This window comes from Sphaerodactylus townsendi, linkage group LG05 (genome assembly GCF_021028975.2).
Source record: "Sphaerodactylus townsendi isolate TG3544 linkage group LG05, MPM_Stown_v2.3, whole genome shotgun sequence".
In the NCBI taxonomy this organism is placed as follows: domain Eukaryota; kingdom Metazoa; phylum Chordata; class Lepidosauria; order Squamata; family Sphaerodactylidae; genus Sphaerodactylus; species Sphaerodactylus townsendi.
The window spans coordinates 111,550,524-111,565,732 of NC_059429.1; the positions used below are offsets into that span (position 1 = coordinate 111,550,524).

The 15,209-nt window shown below is 43.1% G+C and overlaps 1 protein-coding gene across 1 annotated transcript; it reads right to left on the reverse strand.

Moving 5' to 3' along the window:
• Nucleotides 1-407: 407 nt before the first annotated feature.
• Nucleotides 408-12,529, reverse strand: LOC125433393 (osteoclast stimulatory transmembrane protein). The gene is made up of 5 exons (XM_048497896.1): nt 12,440-12,529; nt 10,897-11,092; nt 6,878-7,004; nt 3,618-4,668; nt 408-802 (listed from the first exon to the last, which is right to left on the reverse strand). Exons 1-5 carry the CDS (start codon nt 12,527-12,529, stop codon nt 437-439), a joined length of 1,830 nt encoding a protein of 609 aa, XP_048353853.1. The 3' UTR covers nt 408-436.
• Between the last annotated feature and the right edge of the window lie 2,680 nt (nt 12,530-15,209).

Genomic DNA, 15,209 nt, shown 5'->3' on the forward strand with positions numbered 1-15,209 from the left:
GGCCGGCCAGGACTCACGGAGGTGGGGGTGGGGCAGTGATCTACATGCCCAGCATGATGATGTCACTTGTGGGCTGACGATGAAGCGCTGACATCACTCCAGGGATACTCTAGCACACTTGCCCCATTGAGTTTTTTTTATTGGGGGGGGGAGTACTAGAGCATCCCCTGGTGTGATTCGTACTTTGCCATGTCAACCTGGAAGTGATGTCATTGCATGAGATGCACAGATTGCTTTTCCCTTCTGCTGGCCTTCTTCCACCTGCTTCCCAGCTGAGAGTTGCCACAGGATTGCCTTCCAATACCTGCCAACTGGGAAGCCTATATAAGGTGGTTTACCGTTGTGGGTTTTTTTTAAGCCTGTAGGCATGTTTCATTTTCTTTTATTTTCTTTTGTATCATGAGTTTTATTAATATATGCCAATAAAAAGGACATTTTAACAAAATCCTGTGGGTTTCTGCTGCGCTTGCCTTTTCTCCTTTCTCTTATGTTTCTTCACAAGTTTTTGGTACAGAAAGTGGATCCTGTGGTCTTCCCGGCTCTCAAAAAAGGAGGCTGAGATTTTTCGGCACAGCCGATGCGAGTATGTTTCCAGAAATATCATGGCATAAATGATGCAATAAAGGAGTCCGACTGCAAAGATCACAGATACATTTGGAGGGCATGGCCATTTCATGAAGCAGTTGGCAGAGATAAAGGTCAAGTTCTGGTGGTAACTGCTTTCAAATGGAGATATGAATTGTCCTGTTGGGAAAGCATCATTAAAAATCTTTCCCCAGAATTTCAGCCAAGTAAGTTTCACCTGAAAAGGAATTAGAGAATCATTCAGCAGAAAAGTAGAAGCCACTTCAGAGCAAAAGAAACTTCTATTAGGGACTGTGGAAAAATCATCCTTAATTTAGAGCAAGTTACAGTGGCATCCTAATAAGACATTCTTGTAAATTCATTAAAGTCTCCTCTGCTTAGCATGGGTTTTTTTGTAAGTCTGGATCTCATTCATGTCAATTGGACATTAGCATACCTGCCTGGATTAATTCCAACCAACATAATTTCTTATCAGCTATGAAATCGTTCAATAATTTTCTACCCAAAAATTCTTTGAAACAACCACCATAAAGGACATGTTGAACAATTCAAAGTAGCCTGTATTCAAAAGTGGCTGTTTGACTTTACTGCAGTGTAGGGATGATGCAACCATGTTTTGGCCTCACTTTATCCATTCCTCTGAACTAAAAGTGTAAGTAGAAAACATATTAGGGTGCTGTGTGGTTTCCGGGCTGTATGGCCGTGTTCTAGCAGCATTCTCTCCTGACGTTTCGCCTGCATCTGTGGCTGGCATCTTCAGAGGATTGTGAAAAGGCTGCTTTAGAAATATGAGCAGGTAAAAGATGATAAGAAACAATGACCTTTGAATTAAGCATTTTATGAATTAATCTCAGCCATAAAACTGGCGCATGGTCAGAAATGATCCTCTGAAGATGCCAACCACAGATGCAGGCGAAACGTCAGGAGAGAATGCTGCTAGAACACGGCCATACAGCCCGGAAACCACACAGCACCCTAGTGATTCCGGCCGTGAAAGCCTTCGACAATACAGAAAACATATTATTTGCTTAAATTTATGCTGGTGGCCATTGTCAATTTGCACAACATACAGGGAAATGCATGCAGCTCTTTCAATGCTGAGCTGCCCAGTCTGCCCAATGCTGCCCAATGCTGAGCTGCAGCTGCCCAATGCTGCAGCTGCCCAATGCTGAGCTGCCCAATGCTGAGCTGCAGCAGCCAATTATACTACTAACTGGCCATGCTAACATGAAATCCATTGGGGGAGGGGGTGGAGTTTAAGTCAAATAGATTAACCTTTAATTGTGAAAAGGCTGCTTTAGAAATATGAGCAGGTAAAAGATGATAAGAAACAATGACCTTTGAATTAAGCATTTTATGAATTAATCTCAGCCATAAAACTGGCACATGGTCAGAAATCCTGCAAAGTGGATATGTAATAATATTGGGTTTAGATGCCAGGTGGAATGCTTCAGGTCATTTCCAGAAACAATCCTGAGGGCTGGTTTAAAGTCCTGAACAGTCAGGGACCGAAGCATCTGAAGTTATCACTTTTGCCTACATGAACATGGTCCATCAGATGAGATTTTAATCTCTGAATCACTTTTAGAGATTAGGTGGTTGGCTACTAGGGTTAACAGCTCCAGGTTGTGAAATAGCTCGAGATTTTGGGGGTGGAGCTTGAAGAAGGTGGGGTTTGGGAGAGGAGAGGGAATTCGATGGGCATAGACTCCACCTTCCAAAATGGCCATTTTCTCCAGGTGAAATAATCTCTGCCACCTGGAAATAAATTGTAATCCCAGGATATCTCCAGCCACCACCTGAAGGGTGGCAACCCTAGTGACTACCAAAGGCAGTCTTTTAACTACAGTATAGCTTTTTTCTGACAGCACCCCAATTTATGGTTCTCCCTTATTAAGTATATTAAGTCTTCTACTGACCCCTTTTTCTCAAACACTAGGTTGTTTTTACCCATTTCTTTTTTTAAAGGATATATTAAAAATGTTTGTTTGATTTGTTGTACTGCTGAACTTCCATATCAGTTTAAATTATGCTTGTTTAGCATATATGATAACTTACAGGATGATGGGTAAGCAGTAGATAGATCTTTTCAATAAATAAAATAAGGCACAGAAGACAACAGTCTTCCACCTGCATTTGCCAGTTTCATATGCTAGATTTTTAAGTGATGGCTACTATGATGTGGGACTGTGGTGGCCTGAAGCCCAATTGTAGAACATCTGCTGTACATGCAGAAGGCCCCATGTTCAATCCATCTTCAGTTAAAATGGCCAGGCATGTGTTGATGTGAAGGACTTCTGCCTAGAACTCTGAGCACAGGTGTAGCTGGGCCAAACTGCACCCGGTGCACATACTATATTTTCCGCCCCCCCTGCGGTGCCCCTCCACGCCCCTCCACGGAGCCTCCCCTTCCCTTCTTCTCACATTTACCTTAGTTCCTTTCCTTTTTGAGAACTTTTTCAGGCTGCAAAAGGCCTGTTCACAGTACAAACGGCCTGATGGGAACTATACTTCCCAGGAGACCTTGTGAGCCCCAAGGTCTCCTGGGAACTGTAGTTCCTCAGGCCGTTTTTACTGCAAACAGGCCTTTTGCAGCCTGAAAAAGTTCTCAAAAAGGAAAGAAACTAAGGTAAGTGGGGGAAGGGGGGGCCATGGGGGGCGCCACGGAGGGGGGCGGGGAAAAGGGGAGGGGCCTGGGCAATTTTCTGCACCCCCCAGGCATGCGCCTGGTGCATGGCACACTCCCATCCCCTTGTAGCTTCGGCACTGATTCTGAGAGCTGCTGCCAGTTAGAGCAGATAAATCTGAATTTGATAGACCAAAGGCAGCTTCATATATTCATATTTTCAGCTCTGGTCCTCAAACTCCATGTTCTAAATAATGAGGATAGATTATTCTCATGCTACAGTCTTTTCTTTTATACTGATCATTGTTTGAGCCTGATACTAGAAGCACTCGATTCAGTTCTGTTCAGGGCTGACATCTTGACATGCTTTTGTTGAAAGAGATAAGCGAGAGGCTCTGATACTCACATCATATTTTATCTGGAATTTAATTGGCACAACAGGGAGCCCAGAGACTTCAGTCACAATTGCTTGCGCTAAGTGGAAGGCAATATAATCCGTTGCTATAATCACTAGTGTCAGTATCAGCATTAGCGTCAGGAGAATCATGTTCCTTAAACATGTCATGAGTTCCTCTCGGGTCAGTTTGAGACCAGTGGACTTGATCAGTTTGTTAGGTGAGCAAACCAGCAGGTGAGTGGCTTCATTTTTCTGAGCCAAATCTTCTAGCTTTTTGGTGATGTATATATTGTCAAACTGGAGGTCAGTGAGATAGCTCTTCAGGTACCAAGCCGATTTGAAAATCAAGTAGAAGAGGAAGAAGCCAGCAATGACCCGGTTGGACAACAGCGTGACCTTTTTGGCCAGCATTTCAACATGTGAGAAATCATCCTTGATCCCTTGACTAGCGTCAATCATTTTCCGATTCAGCAGGAAGCTGTTATTGTGTGTTTCAAACTGCATATGGCCGTCTCTGGGTTTCGCTATTTGGTTCGGCATATAGTCGATTACCCCTTTGAGATAGTGGCTGAAATCCCAAGAAGCATTTCCCAGCAGATGGGTTGAGAAAAGAAGGCTCTCAGAGGATTTCTTGCAGATGCATTTAATAACTTGTAGAATGGCTTGGATGTTGCTCATGATGTTGGGGACGATGTTGGCTGCGACAATCATGAAGCATGCCGATAGAAGAAGTCTCCGCCCTTGCTTGGTCCCTAACGTAGGCACCATCATCGTGAACATGCAACGAACAGGGTGCACCAAGAAAAGGATGAACAAGGCAAGAAGACCAAGGGCGGCGGCAGTTGTGGCAGAAAATTGGAAAGAATACTGCAACGAGGAGAACATCCAGCAATGGAAGAGGCCTCCTATTGACACAGCAATGCAACAGCACATCAGAAATAAGGACAGCAGCTGGTTGCAGTTCGATGGCAAGGGTGCTGAGTAAGCAAGCCAGGCTTCCAGAGTGAAAGCTTGTATCCGTGGGAATAAAATATCCTGACAGTGGGTCCAGGCCTCCAACCTGTGTCAGTAATACACATTAGTTATTCCCAGTTGCTATAACAAATAGATATTTGAAAGTCTTTCGCTTATAAGAGGGTAGGGAGCTGTTCCCATTGGCAGATGAGGATAGGACTTGCAGTAATGGGCTTAAATTATGGGTGGAAAGGTATCCACTGGATTTTAGGGGGAAAGTTTTTTTACAGTAAGAGTAATTCAGCAGTTGAATCAGATGTACAAAAGTTCACTGTAACATGCGAATAGGACTACAGTTACATGCAAAACAATCAAATATTGTCAACTACTAGGATTAAATTCCATTGCATCTCAGATACACTCAAATTTATGGAGAATGTTCAACATCAAAATTGGCAGAAGGGGGTGGGGAGGAAATGGAACTTATTAGATCTTAGTCCGGTCACCCATTAGCCTGTTCTTTCTGCTCCCCTGCACCCTTCGTCTTCAAAAGTACTTCCTGTTTCTCTGTAGCATGACCCCTCGGTGGGGGCTTTGGACTCAAGTAGGAATTTTTTGCTCAGGTTAACTGTAATAATAGTCTGGGGAAATTATGTATAGGGTTAGAGCCTGTGGAGGGATAAGTGGAGTTATCTGCTGGCTATTATTGGTGAATCTTCTATTATTGGTGAATCTTCCTCAGCTGTGCTGAGGTTTTCAGCGGTAGAATAGGTACTTTGAGGGTGCTGTAAGGAGAAGAGTGAATGTATGGCCCAGGCTTAGACTGATCTCATCAGATCTTGGAAACTAAGAAGGATCAATCCTGGTTAAAATATCAAGGGGAGATGCCCCCCCCCCCCCCGGAAGTCCAGAGTTGCTTCACCAAGGCCAACAATGGCCTGGATTTTTGCCTTAAAAACCCTACACGGTCACCAAAAGTTGACTGCAACTTGATAGCACTTTCCACAACCAGGGGAAAAGGCACTGCAGCAGAAACAGTGGTATTAAATTTTTAAAATATTTATATCCCACTTTCCTCCCCAATTGGCCCCCATTGTGACTTGCAACAGTCTTCACTCTCTGCTTTTGTCCTCACAGCGGCTTTAGTTAAGCTGAGAGAGAATCACTACCCAAAGTCACTATGCAAACCACCATGGCAGAGTGGGGATTAGTAAAGATATGACAACAATACCCCAATTCACAGAGAAGGTTTGCAGAGTGTAACTGGACTTTGAGAGCCAATATGTGGTTAGAGGGTTGGACTAGGATCTGGGAGACCCTGGTTCAAATCCCCACATGTGCAATGGGAGCTTGCTAGGTGACCTTGGGCCAGTCACACATTCTCAGCATAACCTACCTCACAGGGTTGCTGTGAAGATACAATAAAAGAGAAGAGAATGTTGTAAGCCACTTTGGTTCCCCATTAGGGAGAAAGGCAGGGTATAAATGTTATAAATAAATAAACACTATTAAACAGGGGGACCCTATCTGGGTGGAAAGGAGGCATTAAAACATTTTAAATAAATAAACTGTTAACAGTGTTTTTGGGGGTCTCTCTGATTCAGTTTTCTAGCATGAAAAGCATTGTACCAGAGACTGCTCATTCACATTTTTACTATGGCCGTTTCCCCACTTTGAAAAGAAAAGCGAGGCTTACCGGGCTTCGTTAACCACGGGTGTTTCTGAGCGCGCAGTCATGCTCCCCACTGCAAAAGGCGCCATTCTGAACAGGGGCAGAAATGACGTGCTCTGAGGGGTCGCGAGGGCGGCAGAATCGGGGCAGCTGCGTTGTCGCCGCTCCGGTAGTGGGGAGTGCCGCTGGACCCCGCGTTACTTGGAGCGAGTAGCGCGCAACAAAAGGCGAGTGTGGAAATGGCCAATGTTAGATAAATAAACCTCTTCTTTAATTTCTGTGCAGGTCCTCAGACTTCTTTGAGCCAAAGGCTATAATCATTCCTTTGCCAAGTAACATCAAACGCAAATTCACATAATAATTCTCTAAAGCAATAAATTAAATTGAAAAACTTGGGTGTATATCTTCAAAGGCAGTGCACAAAGTCATTATGCCAACCAAATCACTGTAGGCTGTATTATATTAATCAACTATTACCTTGGTAAACACAGTTCCCCAAGCAAGGCATAATTTAACCAGTTGTTCTTTTGGGGGACAATTTATCAACAGATTCATTAGAGCAATTCTTCCTTGAACAATTTTTCTAGGAACAGAGGAGCAGGTTGTGTGATAATGAAATTAAAACAATCACCCAGATACATACCCAGTTCTGTGAAGGTGTCCCCAATTCTTTTGTAAGCCCTCTGCAATCCTCCAAATACTCATCTTGCTGAAGAGAAGGAAGTTCAAAGCTCCCAACTGACAGAAGGATGATCGAGAATGATGACTAGCTTTGAACAGAATGGTGGTTAAAAGGAGCACTTGAAAATGGCTGCAATCAGGTCTTCTTTATTTGAGGACTGGTGGCATGGTTTTTAAGTGGAACATCTACTTTGCACATAGAAATTCCCAGGTTTGATCACTGACATCTCCAGTGGAAAGCCACAGGTCATATGAAAGATCTCCACCTAAAACCCTGGAGAGTAGGCAATGCTGCCCTTAATAGAAGGAAGGTGTGACTCAGGATAAGGCAGTTCACAAGAAATTCTGAGCAAGAATCAAGCACTAATGTCCGTTCCTGTTTTAAAAAATCCTTTTTCAGACTATATGTATGCTCCTATACAGAGTCCCATTTAAAACTATCCTATGTGTTACCCAAATGAGTTCTGAAAAAGCAGAAGATCTAAATTTCCAGTTAGGATCTATTTTTACACTGTGGGAAGGCTGGCTGCTCTGAATAACCACTGGACTTTGGTGAGACTGAGCCATTTACTTGTCAGCTGATCCATACCAGCTGACTGAGGCTGCAAGGTGTTTGTTAAAACAGAGAGTAGAATTTCCACACAAAGAACACAAGCCTGCATGAAACTTCACCTCCATATGCTGAAGCAGTAGACAAAAGAAAGCAAAAAAGTAAACACTATTGTGAAGTTATTTTTTTTAAAAAAACCTAACAATAAAATGTCCAACTCAAAATGCTGTTATATAAGTCCTTAGAATAGTCATCTTGGCAATACTGTGCATAGCTGAGGTCCCCCCCATCTCAAAAATAACATCACAGAAATACAGATGACACAGAGGAAGTCATTAAAGTGGTCCAGAGATTAAACGGGGAAGAGAGGCATGTAACTGAGGCTTTCAGTTTAGGGGAAAAAATAGCTGAAAGGAGTGTTCAAGATTTACAAAATGATAAAGTGAGAGGATAGAAAGAATTTTCCCAGCCTTATAATACTATACTCTGTTTCACCAAAAGAATAAAACACAAAATTCTAACTTCGTCCACCACATGCTGGATCATCTTTGTTTTAGAAAGCTCAGTTTGGGTCCTAAATACAATTGGTTTTTTTCTTTTGGTGAGACGAAGTATAGAACTGAACCAAGCTGGTTGTAGGTAGAGGGCCAATGAAAGGGAGTACAACAAACAGGGTATAATTAATTTATTAAATTTATGACAACATATGAGGGTGCTTAAAAGGAAAAGACCAATTCCTGGACAAATTCATATTCTCTTTCTCACTGGTTATTAGCTGTAAAAGCTAAATGGAGCCTCTACATATAGATGTCAGCTATCAATACCAAATGTTGGGGGCAGAACCCTATTTACTGGAGCATTTAATGTAGTATTGATATTATTATATAATATTTTATATGATTTTAATTTGAAATTGTGATCCATCTTGAACCCTAAAGGAAAGTTGGGACATACCGGTAGTATTTAAATAAATTAAAAAATGGATAGTTACTTCTCACCTGATAACGAACTCTTAGGGCAGTGGTGGGATCCAAAAATGTTAGTAACAGGTTCCCATAGTGATGGGATTCAAACTGTGGCGTAGCGCCAATGGGGCTGGGCGGGGCACGATGCGGGCATGGCCGGGCATTCCGGGGGCGGGGCATTCCTGTGCAGGGCTGTGGGAAGGACACAGCCACTGCGCCAGTCCTTGGGTGGGAAACAAATGCACGCAGGCGCAGGCTGCCACGCACGCCGGTGCACCTCCTGCTAGACTGCTTCAAGTTCTGCGTGCTACTGCTGAGAGGAGGGGTGTAACTAAGGCAAAAATCACGTGGCAAATTCACCAATTAGTAACCCCCTTTCGGCACACACAAATAATTAGTAATGAAATCCAATCCAAAAACTTTTATTAGGCATAAACCAGAAGTACCTACTGTCGGGAACCTGTGAGAACCTGCTGGATCCCACCTCTGTCTTAAAGGGTATCTGATTGACTCCTGGCAGAAACAGACTGTTAAACTAAACACACCTTTGAGTCAGAACAGCAGTTTGTAACTTCTGAGAATGGGCTGGACCTTGCCCACTTGTTCAGACTGTGTCAGAAACTTGCCTTCAGATGTTCTGACTTTTAAAACAAATACATTTCCAGTTAAGGGAGGTAACAGAAGCTTCCTGAGGTAGCACATATTGGAAAGACCACTCTTTACCTGAGACTCTGGAGAATGGATGCCAATCCAAGTCAAAAGTACTGAGCTTACACAGACAATGTTTCAACTTGGTGAAGCAGCTTCATACCCTCTGTCATAGCTTTTTTTTGTACAAGAGACATCACATTCCTGCAGGAATGCCAACCTCCAGGTGAGACCTGGGGATCCCTGGAATTACAACTCATTTCCAAGCTAAAGAAATCAGCTCCCCTGGAGAAAAGGGGTGCATTGGAGGGTGGACTGTATGGTACTGCACCCCACTGATGTCCATGTCCTCCTAAAGCTCTGTCCCAAAATCTCCAGGAGTTTCCCAACCTGGATCTGGCAATCTTACCCCGCATCTCCCACAAGTGGTGAAGGGGACCTGGGAATCCTACATTCCTGGTAGAATTTGCCTGCATCAATTGTTCTGTTAAAGCAGGAACCTTTGTAACCCTGGATAGACTGCAAGATGGAGCTGTTCCACCAGTACAGAGAGAAGCTCAAACTTTTTAAAATGGTGTATCATCTGTGCCTAAACGATGGTGCAGTAGTAAGCAGAGGGCAGAATAGCAGAAACCCAACACTTTTGAAGCTCAAGGAGAGAGCCTTTTTTCACCTTAATTAAAATTTCCATTTAAAGCCTTGCAAGTGAACGAAGGCACAATACCTTAGCAGCTATATTATGCCCAGAAGAAAACAATAAGCAAAGAGTCTCATTAATCAAGGACAGCTTCTGTTGACACAAGGGCTTCCCACACCTCCCCCAGTCTTCTATCCCTGACTCACATCTCTGCCTCTGCCTCTACTCCCATTCATTAAGAAATAATTGGAAATTCTCATTTGGAAGCTGTCTGACCTAGCCCTTTGAGTAATAAGCTCACTTGGCTGCGTTAAGGTTTGTTCTGATTGGGGGTGACAAGGTTTTGGGGGGAGGAAGAGTTGCCCCTGAACCTGATGTGGCCCTCCCCTCATAACAATTGATCATCACCAACTAGATGCACTACAATCTGTCAATCACTCCCCCGCCCATTATTTACATGGTATCAAGCTTAGACAGAAACAATGTCACATACCCCCCCCCCCTTGTCTCCAAATCACCCACCACAAAGACTTAAAATGGAAGCCCACCAACTGTGCGTATCAGGAGCGCAAAGTCCTTGTGATACGTCGCATATGTGCAATTGTTATGTTGCATGAACTGGGTGATGTGTGAAATTTCCATGTGGTTATTGCTCCCATACCCTGACCGGAATGGCCCAGGCTAACCCAGTCTTGTTGGAACTTGGAAGCCAAGCAGAGTCAGGCCAGGTACTTGGATGGAAGGTCACCAAAGAAATCCAGAGTTGCTACACAGAGGCAGGAAATGACAAATCACCTCTGTTCATCTCTTGAAAACACTACAAGGTTGCCATAAGGTTGCTGTGATTTGATGGTCCCTTCCACCACCATTACCTTCATATGGACACTCTTGAGTTCTTGATTAGATTGCCTCTATGTTTTTCTTCAGCAGAGTGCCATGCTGAGCAGCTTGGTGGCTGGTGCAGTAGCCACTTGTGCAGCTGAGCCAGGCAGCTGCAGCTTAGAACTGCTTTTGCCCAGTCTCTGATCTAAATAATCTCATTTGCTGAGGAACAGACAACCTTTGTTCCATTAGGGGACTAAAATTTTCTCTCAAGTTCTCCCAATGGCTGGTTTTCAGTCCCATGCAAAGGCGGCGGGGGGGGGGGGGGGTCTGCCTGTGGGAGCAGCACATGGAATTACCCTCCTGGGGCACTTGCCTTGGCAGAGGGGCAATTTTGCCAGCTGCAGCCACTGCCATCCTGCCCAGCACTGTGCCAGGTGGCACACCAGCATCCAGTACCCCTGCTGCTGCTATCAATGGGGGCATCTCAGCAGCAGGGGGGCTTTTTAGCTTTTCAAGTGTCAGCCAGCCACCTGGGCCCTTGGATGGGGCTGCCTGAAACACATGCAAAGAATGAGTTATCAATATTATGGTCACCTGGCCTTAGTACAATAGCAGCACATCAGTGTATGATTTCTTTGATTTGAGTTGAACACTGCTCAAAAAGTAAAGTATGTGCCAGACTAGGATCAGCCTTCATTTTCACATCCTCCTTTGGACTGAAATAGAGATTTCTGCTATTGCATGTTAATTGAAACCCCAGTCAGAAAGTAAATACACGAAATTGCTCAATGGTTGTTTTGCATGACTAGAGTAAGATGGGGATACATGTCATTTAGTAGTTCCATGGTTTAAAAAAGAAACTTTCACATCTACTTGCAATGGAAAATTGCAGGTAGCTTCTTATTGTACAAGAAAGCCAATTTCATCATTTTTTCCTCAAGAGAAACATATTTTCTATTTATCTATCTTTTATGCACTTTCCTTTTTAAAGGGCATTTATGTTGTCTCTTGGGTGATTGTTTCTGGAGCGGTAAATTAGAAAGTCCTCCATTTCAGGGAAATTAGAGAAAAACCCAGTGGGTTTTTGATTAATCATTAAAAAAAATTAGAACATTCATGAACTTTGTATGACATCACAGAAATTCACAGAAATATCCTGTCACTGGATAAAGAGGGAAGTTCATTTCAAAGAACTGAAGAGAAAGGCTATATTTATTTTTTTAAAAGAAAATGACCTATGTGAAATACTATTAATATTGTACTGAGTGTTCATAAAATGGTTGTTGAAAAGTCTGTGTGTAATTTCCTTTTATTTCTCAGTGACACATTTTAATACGTTTTGCCTTTTCAACAGTTTCCAAATCTTAATTAACTATTCCTTCAAACTTGTAGGATTAGCGAAATGAAAAACAATTCATTAAAATTTTGGCAGTCGTTAATAAATTACCATTGTATTTCAGTTATAAAGACCTCTAAAGATCAAAGTATTCTGTGGGTTTAATGGTAATTAGCAATTTGATTATTTCCCCCCACCCAAAAAATCTTTGTATTAAACAAAAATCACACCATATATAGAGAAAAGAAGGTTTCACTGGGGTACCTCCTTAGTAAATCACCATATATTCTAATATCAAAGTGTAGCCCTGTCTATGGATACTTAAACCCATCAATCTGGGACACACTGAAAATTCTGGGGAGCTCCCAGGTTTGCAGCAAAATATGAAAACATTTTAAAATGCATTGGGGACTTTAATCCCCACTTAACAAGAAGGTTGTCTACATAATCACAGGCAACAGAGGCTGTTACAGAGCAATCCCCACTGGGATCCAGGCAGCCGCCGCCATCTTTGCAGTGGTGAGGCTCCAACCTCTGACAGTGGTGAGGCTCCAACCACTGACAGGCTCCAACCAGCCATCCCCAGCTTTGCTGCAGTGTACATTGCTCCTGCTGGTGAGGTAGCCATCTGGGGGAGTCACCACCACAGTCATTGTTGATGGGGGTGAGATGGATGGGTGGGCAGGCACTCTTCACCAGGGACAAAGCAACTGGATGGGTGGGGGAAGAGTGGATGGGGAAAGTGACTAAGTGTTGTGTGTGAGGAGACAGAACAAGAGAAACAGTAATGTGATTGGGGTCAAAGAAAAAGATAGAAGGGGGGAGACTGAGAAAGAGAGAAAGTGAGAAAAGGGAGGAAGAGAGGGGGTTGCATGCACAAGTTTCTTGTGGGTCATAGCTTGTATATTCTGATAGTCAACTCTGGACTCAACTGCTGATACTTAAATCTGTGGATTAGAGCCAGTGAGAAAGAAAGCAGGTTTTCCAGCAAACTGGAGGGGGACCCCCTTATATTTACCAAAAACCTGAAAACAATTTTAAAAGGGGGATTTTAATCCCCCCCACACACACAGCAACACTTGTGCAAACTACAAACCAATGCTCCTCTGCTAGGGCAGAGTGGGGAGTTGGGGAGAGCAGAGTCACTGCTCTCCCCAACAGGACAGGAAGATGATGAGGTTGCTATAGTAGAAGTTGCCACTGCTGCCACTAATGAGTCACTGCTCTTGTTTTCTCCCATTCATCTTAACATTTTGCCTCGCTTCTCCATTCCAGCTATTTACATCTCCTACATGATCCCAACCTGAGACGTGCTGTTACCTTGGCCAGATGCAATGTTCTCCCCTTTACTAGACGATATAATAGAGAGTGTCATATTTCATCTATTGATAGAACTTGCAGCTGTAACCTTGGTCTCGAGGAAACTGTTCACCATGTTCTCCATCATTGTCCCCTATATGAAGCCGAGCGGGAAAATCTTATGGCTGGATTAGGCAACAATGCAGATGCTGCCAAGACTCTGTTCCTGCTAGACAGCAACTCTATTGCCACTCTTGAACCAACTGCCAGATTTCTGTGCGCTGTCATTATGATACGTTCTCAAATGCTTACCAATTTTAATTCAACAGTTTAATATTTTAGTTTCAATATGTTGCATGTCTAAACAGATTTTTAAATTAATTTAATTTCCATTGTATGACAGATATGCCATTAAAGGTCTCATTTCACTGCTTTTGTTGTAGTAGTCATTATTACTATTATTATGGGGGCTGTTTTGTTGCTTTTATTTATCAGGTATAAGATACCAATGATACAGTAATTTATCCCAGTTCTCATTCAGAATGATATAGAGACACAATGCTGGTCCCTTGGTTAAAAATGTGTGCCACACAATATCTGAAGTAGGATTTATCATCCTCTTTCTCATGTAGTCTAGAAATTATTACCTGACAAGTCTTCAGAGGTCAAGCACTGCAGTGCTCATAAATTTTAAACACTAAACCCGCACAACTTTCCACATTACCCACCAATAAGTCAAAATCTGTTGACTGCATGCTCAAGTATATACATGTCACATTCATATGTTTTAGGCCAGTCCAAACTAATCACGTGTACAAGGGAAAAGAGGGAGCAAGGAGTCTCGGTGACCCTGTAAGACTTAACTGAAGGGTATTCCATGAACAGAACTGAACAAGAACCCTGAATTTTCTGTCTCTATGGAGCCAATTCTCCTATCAAGCATGTATTGCTGTTCCAATTTGTGTGGTTTCAAATTAAAACGCTTCTGCTTCATGCAGTTCTTAGAGGCTAATTGGAGATCATTCAGTGAGCCAATAGACTTTTATTAAATATGTAGGGTTTTTTGTTAATATATTACCATTTAATTTGCACACATACTCCACCCTGCTCTGACATTTTGCTCAGAACTCATTCCTTTGAGACTCCTTCGACACCAGCCTCCTCCTTCGGAGCCATTTCCCAGCCAAAGAGAAGCAGAAAGGAGCTGGAATACGACACAAGAGCCATATTTTCAGTGACCTCCCCGGAATAAAAAAGGGGGGGGAGGGCTGCAAGGAGTTTCTTTGCTACTGGATAATAATTGAAGCCAGTTTCTCCCCTCCCCCCTCCTTGATTTGGGATTAGGACACGAGTTTTCCAGGTGATTTATGAACATCTGGAATGGTCTTCTTGGCCATTTATTTCAGTTTTGTCTGTTCTGGCTAGTTCTTCGGGGTTTCAGGCAGAGAAAAATCTTTCTCAGAACCTGCTTGAAAGGCTGATAAGTCACAGCTGACTTATGGCATCCCCAAGGGAGTTTCGAGGCAAGAGATACACTGAGGTACTTTGTCATTACCTGTCTCCGAATAGTAAACCTGGACTTTCTTGGTGATCTTCCATCCAAATGCTAATCAGGTCCAACCCGGCTTAGCTTCTGAGATCTGGTGTGATCAGGCTGATCTTTTAACTGGTGATACTAAAGCATGGGCTATGCCCTGAACTACAAACTATGGAAAAACTGGCTTTACACTTGAGGCAGGATTGGGGTCAATGGCACAGCGTCTGCTTCACAAGCAGAAAGTTGTAGGTTCAATTTCTGACATCTCCATTTTAAAGGATCGAATAGCCAATGATGGGAAAGATCTTGACCCAAGTGCCTAGAGAATCACTGCCAGTCTGGCAGGGCAATGCCCTGACTCAGTAAAAGATAGTTTCATGTGTTTATGTGGGTTCACTTTTTTTCACCTGTGGAACATACTGCTACTGAAGATTGCAAGCGACACTCGCATTTTAAAGATGTTTCTCAGGTCGATGTACATATGTGAACCAGCCTCT

Coding starts and splice junctions, on each gene's coding strand:
- LOC125433393 (XM_048497896.1), bottom strand. CDS start 12,529: ATGACTGTGGTGGTGACTCCCCCAGATGGCTACCTCACCAGCAGGAGC. Junction 4,669..6,877: donor GGACACCTTCACAGAACTGG/GTATGTATCTGG, acceptor TTACTGACACAG/GTTGGAGGCCTGGACCCACT. Junction 803..3,617: donor AATTCCAGATAAAATATGAT/GTGAGTATCAGA, acceptor ATTCCTTTTCAG/GTGAAACTTACTTGGCTGAA.